General features: G+C 40.1%; 1 protein-coding gene across 1 annotated transcript in view; it reads left to right on the top strand.

Moving 5' to 3' along the window:
• The first annotated feature begins 2,407 nt into the window (after positions 1-2,407).
• LOC102067601 (hippocampus abundant transcript-like protein 1) overlaps positions 2,408-10,947 on the top strand; it is a 29,590-nt gene continuing 21,050 nt past the window's right edge. The window contains exon 1 of the mRNA XM_014266511.3: positions 2,408-2,707. Within this exon, the coding sequence (XP_014121986.1) occupies positions 2,507-2,707 (201 nt within the window). The 5' untranslated portion in view covers positions 2,408-2,506. The remainder of the gene's footprint in view (positions 2,708-10,947) is intronic.

Here is a 10,947-nt window from a genome sequence, read left to right as displayed (position 1 = left end):
GAGTCATTACCCAGTGGCCTCAATTCAGTTCTATCTCCCACAGAGAGGCAGTAGCAACCCTCAGAGCATATCCCTGCTGTGGATGGTCACAAGGACACAGAGGATGACCCAGCCACATCCAGGAGTTGAGCATTGCCCCAGCAACGGGAGGCCTGGCCCAGCTGTCCCACAGAGCAGCGTCCAGCTCAGGCGAGCAGCACCGTGCCCTCCAACGCTGGCTATACACCATCTCTACCACTCCTAGGGCAGAGCCCTCAGTGCCATCCAGCTCCTCAGAGTTAAGGCCCCACCGCCATGACAGCAGCAGTGCTCCCTGTTCAGGGGGGCACTCGGGGCTGTGTGCAGGGTGTTTGTTGGCACCTGAGGTCCACGAGAGCAGCAGTGCCTGGCTGCCAGCTCTGTGCCAGAGCCTGGAGATGACTGCTCTGAGCACCCGCAGTGCCAGTGGGAGAGAGCAGCACAGGGCGGCACGGCATGGATGAATGCAGGGACAGCGTCTCAGGCATCCAGCCATCCCAAGGGCATCCTCCTTGGGATACTCTTGGCCATGATTTATTGAGATCAACATATGATTCACCTTCAAACAATGTTGTTAATCTGGGATTTCATTCTTTGGCTTAGAAATACTTTGTTCAAACAGTGTTGCAGGTGTTTCACACTTCACAAAACCTCACTAAACTATGTGAAAAAAAACCATTAGATCTGCTTCATATTTTTTCTTCAATAAAACAGGCAATTTAACTCCATTAACTCCAAAAAAATAGATTAAAATACAAAAAACTTGCAGGTACCTAAGCTGAGATAGAGTTTGAAATTTCAGAGAATATTTTTTATTTTCTCTTAGCAAGCAACTAGCTACTGCCAGATATAAAAATTATCTCAGAAAACTATCTGTGCAGTTTCTAGTACCTTTTTGAAGTAGAAGTAGACTTAGAAGTCTACAAACCCAATGACTACTCAGAATTCTTTTCCCCAGGAGGACCTATCCTCACTTACCAACACTTTCAGCTGACATTTCAACAGTCACTCATGTTCATTGTATTTCTATAATGTATTTCTACATTGTAGTTTTGATTAATCTGAATAGCATTCTCTAATAAACTCTATGTCTTTGTTATTAATGACCCCTCCAGATAGCTTAAAAATGTTGCTAAGAATACTCTAAAAAGCATAGAGCACAGAACTGGGAGGAACTGTACTAGTAACATCTCTTCATAAACTCAGTATTTATTTTTTGCCTTGTTTCCACTTATTTGGATAACCAGCTCCTAATAAGGATTATATATGTAGCTCAGTGTGTGAACAAAACTGTTCTAACTTTACATTCTGTACGCAATAAGGACATAAAGTAGTTGACGGGTCAGTTGAGCCCAGACCAAAAGTCATTACAGCTGTTCATTTAATAGTGGTTTGTATATAAAGTGGATTAAATACTTCACTTATATATGTAAATATTTTAATGGTGAATTTTTTAAAATACAGTTATGAATTTAAGTAATATATTTTACATGAACCTTACATGGTAGACAGGTTTCTTGGTGATACATCAAGCTTATAAATTCATACCTTTCTGACTGAGGAATCTGAATTTAAAAGGTTCTCATCCCTTGGTAGCCTCAATACAAAAACCAAAACCAACCAACAACAAAAACCAACACTGAAAACTGTACAGGGAAAAATCCCTTGCCTTTCAAGCCAGTAGAATAATGGTTAAGTCTTGAAAAGAGCAAAAATATTGTTATATTTCATGGTGGCTATTTTTGAAGAAATGAAAAGTTTTGTAAGTGCTTCTAGGCTACTAAAAAAAAAAAAGTGGAAAGCAAGCATCAAATTCTACATGCAGTTGGCTTGGGCTGGCAAGGAAATGTAAAGAAAATATGTTGATTTACTAATCCCTGTATAATAACAAAAATAATTTCGTGCATCCATTTAGTTCACAGTTACCTGTTACTGGCTGAGTGAGCTGAGGGTGTTTAGCCTGGAGGAAAGGAGGCTCAGGGGTGACCTTATCACTCTCCATAACCACCTGGAAGGAGCGTGTAGCCACGTGGGGACCGGCCTCTTTCCCCCAGCAGCCAGTGACAGGTCAAGAGGACACGGGCTTAAGCTGTGCCGGGACATTTAGATTGGACATTAGGAAGAATTCTTCACAGAAACGGGTGACTGGACATTGGAATGGGCTGCCCAGGGAAGTGGTGGAGTCACGGACCCTGAGAGGGTTTAAGGGAAGGCTGGACGTGGCACTCAGTGCCATGGTCTAGGTGACAGGGTGGAGGTCGGTCGTGGCTCGGGCTCGACGGCCTCGGGACCCCTTCCCGCCCCGCCCACCCGGATTCCCGGGGGGAAGCTGGCTGCCGCGCGCGCCGCCGTTCGAATCCGCCTCAGGGGCGGGGGCGGTTCGGCGCGAGGGGCGGGGCGCGCGGTCACGTGAGCCCGGCGGAGGCGGCTGCTGCAGCCGCCGCCGGCCCGGCCCGGCCGCTCCGGGAGGGGCCATGATGGGAGCGACATGAGCCCCGAGCCGGAGCCGGAGCCGGAGCCGCCGCCAGCCCGGGACCGGGCGGCAAAGAAGAAGAAGGAGGAGGAGGAGCCGCCGCCACCGGCGTCGTCGTCGCAGCTGCCATCGTGGGAGGGCGGCGACGGCGCCAGGTGGGGCGGCTGCATCATGCTGGGCAAGAGGGTCGGCCTGACGGCGGGCGGCGGTGGCGTGGTGAGTGCACGGTGGGAGCGGGGGCTCCGCTGCGGTGGCGGGGGCTGCGGCTGCAGCTGCGTGCGGCTCCTGCCGGCCCTGAGCGCGGCCGTGCGTTACGGGCTGGGCCGGGCGGCCCGTGGGTATCAGCGCCCGGCCCGGCCGTGAGGGACAGCTCCCCTTCAGCTGCCTGCCGAGGTGTTTCCTGGAGCGTCCCGCCCCTGGATGCCGTGTGGAAGTTGAGGTGCGGCGGGTTCTTCGAGTCGGCCCTGCCCTGCCTTGCCCTGCCCGACCCTGACAGCCTCGCTACATTCTTTAGGAGTTTTATCCCGGGCGGAGTAACCTGCGTAACAGCACCTGTGAGAAGGTGGCTGTAAATAGGTTTTCTTTTAAAATGTATGAATCTGAGGTGCCAGGAAGGTAAAACTTAAGTTTTCCTTAAGAGCTCTTGAAGGTGCTCCGTATTGAACCTTACCCACGGGATTACCGCACCCAGTTTCTGTAAGTGGCTGTGCTTTCTGTTTCGTCTCTTCACACTGGGCGCTGAGATCTTGTGCGACAAGAGGAGCTGGGAGGGAGTGAGTGATCCGTGCCCTCGCTGCAAAGTTGCGTTTGTACGTGTGGTAGCCGTGCCTAATTGCTTTCTGAAGAAAAAGGCTTAAGCCTTTCTCTAAGTACGTCAGTGTGCTCACAAGGTGCCTTAAAACCAGCTCAGAGGTCACATCCCTTGAGCTTTCTGCAGTAGATGACAGGTGACTTGTTTCAGGCAGGTTGGAACTGGCTGAGGCGATAGAACTCATCCTGTTTTATTAGAGTTAACCCAGCGGTCTTGATGGAGTAGAAGAACTCAGAGGAAGGCACAAAGTTATAAAACAGGTGATTCTGGCGAACAGTTTTTAAAAGGGCACCGATGCAAAACAAGGCCACGCCTTACCATGGTGAATCTTTTTCAGCAAATTGAATTCACGTACATTTTTTTTTTGCATCTGAATTGCAAGCTTTCTTGAGTTATATTTATGTTCTTGTGTACCTGAATAATTTGGTATTAGTTTGCTCACAAAGTTGGGTATGCTGAAAACTTTGCATGTGCCAAAAGTTATAAAACAGTGTTAGGTTTGTGTAGGGAGTCAGCATCTCCTTTTTGTGTTACCTGTCCTCCCACAGATAAGCATCTGTGCTGTCAGAGAGAAGATAGTGGGCTGTTTTATGTGAAGGTGAAGAAGTATTTTTAGCTGTTCTATTTGGTACATTAACAGTGTAGCATTAATGTGATATTGTAGTTAGAGCTGAAGAATATTAAAAAAAAATCTTGAAACCATCTGTTTGATACACATACATTCTTTCTGCCTTACTTGTATTTGATGAAGATCTTAAGGTGCTTCTAGTAGATGATTAATGAAGATGTAGAAAAGTGTTCTGTGGAATTCATTAGTAAAGTAATCTCTTTTATGTAAGTTAATTCCAAAATGATTGCTTCACTCTTCTTATGGTGTACCACTTCTGTATTTGAGTCTTTCAGTTGTCTTTTAGAAATGGTTATGCCCTTCAAAAAGCAGGTTGGACTCTTCAAGAAATGCAGCTGGTGTCTACTGTGTGGTAGAACTGCAGTTCAGATTTGTGTCATTAAAGAGTGTAGTGTATATGGAATCTGAAGTTAAACTACACAACTATCTCTGAAAGAGTTTTGAAAAGTTAATGTTTTAGTTAAGAAACAGAAAGTTTCAGTTTTATTAGCTTAGAAGATGTGGTGAAAGAAACAGAGGACTGATCTCCTAACTCTATAGAAGAAAAATAGTTGAATTTTTTGATGTATGAACAGAGGCTAGAAAATGGAAGGTACAGGTAGGGAAATTTAAAAAGAAATGAAAGAAGTGATTTTTTTTTTCTAATTTTGAAAAGTAGAACTCAAATGGAAATGAAATCTATAACTGACAAAGGCACTAACCCATTTTTCAATTAATGGATGGATCTGATAAAGTTGGATTAAGTGTTAAAAAATCCTTTTGAGTACTTAATATATGCTCTTCTGTAAGTTTGAAAATTTAGCTTCAAAATGACATAAATTCTTAATTTTGTAAAATGATCTGAGGTTTGGTTTTCTGAGTGTGTTTTTTGTCCCATCCCTCTTAATTGTGGCCTTGGAAGACTTTGTGATCCTGTAAAGCATCTCATAAGATACAGACCGTATGGGGCTCTAGCCTTATCTCAGTAGTGCAGTTATATCATGTTAGGGTCTGCTTCTGTTCCTGACTGAACAGTCTGTTTTGTAATTGCAGTTCCTGCACCTCCCTGTGATTCTCACATGGTTGTCATATTGCTACAACTCTCTCTGCCTAGACTTTATTGAAAGAGTGTATTCACAGTAAAATATGAGGGGTTGGGTCATGGCTTTAGATGTAGGTGCAGAGATCTGCTTGATTTCAGTGGGAGTGCGTCCCAGGCGTTTGGAAGAGGAAGCTTGGTGCTTGGACTGCTGCTGAAGAAATAAATCCAGAAGTGAATTTATCCAGAAGCTGCTTCTTTGGTCTCTGAAGAATGTCTTAGTTTTGCATTTTTATTTTTACTCTTTTTTTCGTATCAGATCAGTAAGACAAAGTGGAAGAGTATGACCAAGTCTGGCAGATTGTGCAAGTTTTTCTCCTTTTATCTCTTCATCTTGGATGCTGTAACTAACCTCACCTTGCTGAATGCACTGGCTTCACTGAATTGAAGAGCTGAAATACAAATGCTGAACAAATGACTTATGAATTGAGTTACTACCTAAAAATTAATAATAGTTAAACAACAGTATGTTTAACTAAATTCCAATGGAATTAAATAATTTTTCTTGGCTGTATTACCATGACTTCAGTGAGCCTCAGACATTTAAGTAAATGATGCCATGGGATATTTTGTTATCTCTTGTGCAATCTTGTTATATATGAATTATGAATGCTGGTAGTATAAAGCTTAGCATGGCATTCAGAATAATTGCACTGCGCACTTCATTTCTGGGCAACCTATTGCCGGTAAAATGGCACACTAAGGAAACTTTTCAGCAAAATAGTGTCATACTGTCTAAATAAAGTGCTTTTGTGGGAGAAATCCTAAATAGAGTATGAAATAAAAAGTCACACATCTGTACCTCTTTGAGAATTAATCAGATGTTAGTTTCATGTTCTTGGACATTGCAAAATGTCACAACTATTATGAAGCCCAAGACCTTTATATATTTTGGAAAGATAATATAAGCATTCTGAACTGTACATCTCGGAATTTTGCCAGCCTTTATTATTTAAATTTTATATTGCTTTACACAGTGAAGCACAACTATATGTGCCCAAAGAATTATATATTCTTGCCCTTAGTGTTAGCAGTTTTCTTTTTTATACTGCATAAAAAATACAGCACAGTAAAACTAAGGCGTCATGATTTAATATTATGAGACATTACTGAAACAGATCTGAACTCCATAGGCTCGTTTCTTAAATTTCTTGCTTGTAGAATTTAAATTATATTGCTGGTGGTAAAAACATAGTTTTTAGTAGTTCATTTGTGAGTTTGTGTTTTAAGTCCTTTGTGGAGCACTGTTTTCTCCCACACAAGTTATTTTTTACTGTTAAATCTGAATGATTAGAGATGAACAATATTACATTCTCAAGATTGCCAGTGTAATTCTGAATCTTCCCATCCTGTCAGATTGACATAAACTCTGAACTGTTACCAGGAATGTTTAGCTGTTCTGTTTAAAAACAAATCATTCTGATTTATATTTTTGCTGAGAGGGTACTTCTGCTGCTACAAGTCTACTGTTAGTGATGCTCTGGATTCTATCATTCCAAGAAAAGCACTGTAGGCTAGATCAGTAAAAACTTTAATTATCAAGTAATAGTTATATAATTAGTCATAAAGATCCTTAACCTCGCCTGCTGCACAAGGACTTTGAGTAACTATCTGCACTATGGAGAAGCATGTGTATTAACTAAGCAGCCAGGGCTTTTTAGAGGAATTTCTCAGTATTGTACATATTTCTAAGTTTTACAAAGAAAACTTAAACAGATAAATTGGCTTCCAACTTGCTGTAGTGTAATATGCTAGTTATATGTTACTTCTGTATGAAGTATTTTAATGAAGCAATGAGGCACTGTCTAGAGCGGAGCTTTCAGAATGTGGCAGGATGTATGGCAGTTGTTTTCTTGGGTGATCTTCCTACCTCAGTGGCTTCAGCAATGAAGACTGAACCAGAAATTATCTTCATGCTTTACGTGCCTTAAAATATTCCTGCTTCTAAACTTGTCCAGTCTAAACTGAAACAGGAATGTGTTCCCAGCAGGAAATACAGTATGGCATGACATTTGAGACCTTAAGAATAGATTGTGTAAAGTGCCACTTATTTTCTTGTATTTTAGTGTAGGGAGGTGGTGGCAAATTTTTTTAATGCCCTTCGTATCATGTCAGTCCCAGTTCAATGAATCACATTTACCCTTTCTGTAAATATTTTTATTGCAGTTTGGAGGAAGCTGCTTCAGTATTCTTTGGTGGTGTTCCTGTTCTTTCTGTGGGCCTCTTGTGCTTCTGTAAAATAGATTATTCAACAATGAACATTGCTTAAAGCTTCTGAACGAAACAGTCATAGGATAAGAGGAGGATCTTTATATAGAGCTATTAAAAATGGTCAGAACATCAGAAGAAGAGGATTAGCTAGGCAGGCACGTCACATGTTAATGCAGTAATATAGTGATAATCTTTTTCCTAACAGAGGAAGTTCTTTTGAACATGTGTTAGTGAGCCACTGCTGAATGCTAGACTAATTTCTTTCATTGAATTATTTTTTTCCAGGATCACATTCCTGTGTTGTAATCATCTTATATGTGGAATTAAAATTGTTTCTTCTTGTTTGCATTGCTTAAATTAATATACATTAATTTCCATCTGCCATTTAATTTGTTCTATACATTCCACAAACTTTTGTTGTTCTTTGCCATTGCCCTCATTGCCCTACAAAGTGCTCATTCCTCATTGCTCTTCCAAAGTGAATTGCTTTTTGTCAGTGAACTTCGTCACTTCACTCTCATCCTCTTTTACAGCTCACTTCTGAATGCGTTGAACAACATAGGCACTAGGACAGAGCAGTAGGAGTCATCTGGTAATGTCACTGTGCTGTATGAACAGATTGCAGTTGGTTTATTTATATTTTTTTTTAAATTGTGCTGGGGTTTTTTTGTGCGTGTTTTGGAGTATTTTGTGGATTGGAGGGGTTTGTTTGTTTGTTTGCTTGTTTGTTTTCCCTATGTGTGTGTGTTTGCTTTTCTTTTCTTTTTGATTCCTGTGGAAAGTTTGCTTGCTTTTAAGAGCCTTTAGTGAGTATCTTTGAGTGTGTTTACTGAATTTTTGGAAAGCTTATTGGTATGCTCTGCCTTATCTATACGTGTGCTTTTGAGAACTCCAGGAACTTTTTATGGCACAATTTCTATTTGCAAAATCTTCACTGGCTTTTCCATTTTGAATGAATTGGTGTTCTGATACTCTAGACCTGTGCAATATGATCTAGCCTAGCTTTTTGTTAAGAAAGTCTGTTATGTTCTTCCAGTCCAGATACAGATCTGCTTATGGTGTTTGTTTTGCAACTGAAATACAAGTTTGGACGGTGTATAATCTGAATTAGTTATCATTTATATTGCAGCTCACAAGATATATCTAAAATGCTGTACTGGATTGGAAAGCACTTTCATTTGTGTTCTGTGTATTTTTGCATTGAATTTTTGCCAGCAAAAATTCCAGCAAGTAGAGCATTTCTGGTGAACAGTTGGAATTAAGGTGGATCCAAAATGCTTCTGTTTGAAAATTAAAGAAAAGAGTCACTAGAAAGTTTTCTGGGGATATTGCATGTTAGTCTCTATCTGGGTAGCGTGTGGAAGAAGGAGAATCCATCATGAAGTGAGATGGATTGGTGGCATAATACTTGTTCAAGAATAAGCTAAAATAATTAAATAGTCTTGTAGTGAGACATACCAGGAGAAGTTTGCATTTGAAATGGTTGTATTTTGGAGGAAACTAATGAAATAGTAATGAAGATAAGTGTGTAAAGGGAATGAATATTATAATTTGTCATGAACTTCAGAATCTAAATGATTGATACATGAAAGCATGTTTCTTGGAGTGTTTTACTGATTCTGTTAATTCAGTTCTTTTCTTCTTGAAGATACCAGAATTGACATAGTGGACTGCAGTGCAGATGGTAGTATAAAAAATAACTATTTGAATCAGTTAATTTTTGTAGTGGAAAATGTTTCTGTAGGCACTTAGAAAAAAATTAATTAAACTCATACTAATTAATTTGAATGTTGTTTTACATATTGTAGGACAGTGAGTGCTCTTTGCAAAGGCTTGTCTGTACTGCAAGTAGAACAAGCAACTAGCGGACTCTCCCGAGGGACCGTAACGCTTGGTGGGAAGGAATTTCCCAGGGGATGGTGTAGGGAGACAAAAGCAAGTTCCTGTGGTTGGCAATTCAGAAGTTCAGTTTGAGTTTGGTTGTTTTCTGCCTAAAAGATAATAGGATTATGTTACTGGAAAGGTACTTTAGGGAAATACCTTCCTCTTCAGGGCAGGATCATCAGTGAGACTTGAGCAGGTTGCCCAGGGCTTTTCCAGGTGTATATTGAAACAAACCTTTCATGTCCACCTCTGCTGCTTCACCCTTAAGGGAGGAAAAAAAGCCTGTTTATCCAGTTGAAACTTTTGCTTAATTTGCCTAGCAGGACTGTGTGGCCCTCATCAAAATAGAAAAAATTTGAAAAGGTGCTCTGGATGACTTCAGGATTTGAACAGTGACAAGTGATTTTGTTCTGAAAAAAGCGTATTTCTTCAGAAAAATAAACAGGGGCATTCTTGAAATTGATGTTAAGATGCTTTTGCAGGCATTCAAACAATTTTAATTGTTACATTATAGATTTGAATTAACAGATAAGTAGTTGTCTAAAAACTGTATGAATAATAAATACTGCCTGTTCTTAGTTTGCTCTGCAGATCTAGGACTGGCTATAAGCTTGCATTTTGCTGCAGAATATTTTAGGGTGAATTGTATTAGCCGTTCTTCAGAATATCTTAGATAAGGTATTGTTACTAATACTAGAATGCATTTTCCTCCTCCTTTTCTATGAGCAATTATTACCAACTGGATTTATCATTTTGACATTCTTTCATGGATTTATGAATGGTCAACAGCTGTTTAGCTTTGCAAAAAGATTGTACTGCCTCCCAGTAGTTATCCCAGCTTCCTTCAAATTAAGTTTCAGATTTACTCTGACTCCAAGAAAGGCAGAAAAAAAATCGATATATTAGAATTTGGCAGTGAAAAGAGGCATTGGAGGAGCAAAATGTAAAACTGGAGAAATAACAGATGTTTTGTTAGAACTTTCAGGGCTTCAGATTTTACAGTGATGGCCTAAAACTTGTATTGTTAAGCATTTGAGATGAAGTAATGTTTTGCTCATTAATGATTGTGCAAGTATAAAACCTTGACAAACAGCTGCATTTGAAGGCTGTTATAATGTTCATACATAGTTTCACAGCCCACACACAGTTCCGTCCCATTAAGTAGAAAAGTATTTTCTACTCATGTGAGTAGAAAATAAGCCCTTAACAATTTTAAGGCCTTTTCTGAGGACACTTAAAACACTTCCAGTTTTGAGGGCAGTATCAACTTCTATGTTGATAATGTCAGTAAACTTTCCTGGTTTCATGATTTTAATTTTCCAATGCAGCACTTAGCACAAGATTTTTAATTAATCTACATATTTAGGACACTGTAAGGAAAACTCAAAGAAAATAATAAACTATAGTCAAAGTGGATCATATATTGGTAGTGCTAGTATATTTGACATAGAATGCTTGTCTTATTTTTAACAGGTACATGTTCCTTTCAAGATCTGAATTTTAGTTTTTCAGGTCATGGCTTGAATCCAAAAGGCTATGGTGTTTTCTTGTTTTTTAGTAGGTCAGTGCAGCTAACTGTAAGCTGCGTGATGCTGCCAGAAATGATTTGCAGACTGTTTAATCTCCATGCTTGTCTTTGAGTGTGTATGTACATCATTTTTCTGCTAAAATATATAAGATCAAATTTGTGCGTAATAAAAACACTATTAAAAAACTCCAAACACTCCAAAACTTCATTTTTCATTTCATTAAAAATGTTTGCCAAATGCAGACCAGATATTAATGATGCAGCAACATACTTAGCAGTATAAAGTTGTGAGGGAAGTAAAGTGGAGGCAGGGGCA

Source organism: Zonotrichia albicollis, chromosome Z (assembly GCF_047830755.1).
Source record: "Zonotrichia albicollis isolate bZonAlb1 chromosome Z, bZonAlb1.hap1, whole genome shotgun sequence".
NCBI lineage: Eukaryota > Metazoa > Chordata > Aves > Passeriformes > Passerellidae > Zonotrichia > Zonotrichia albicollis.
Note: the sequence above shows the minus strand (reverse complement) of the source record. Positions and strands in the feature narration are given on the sequence as shown.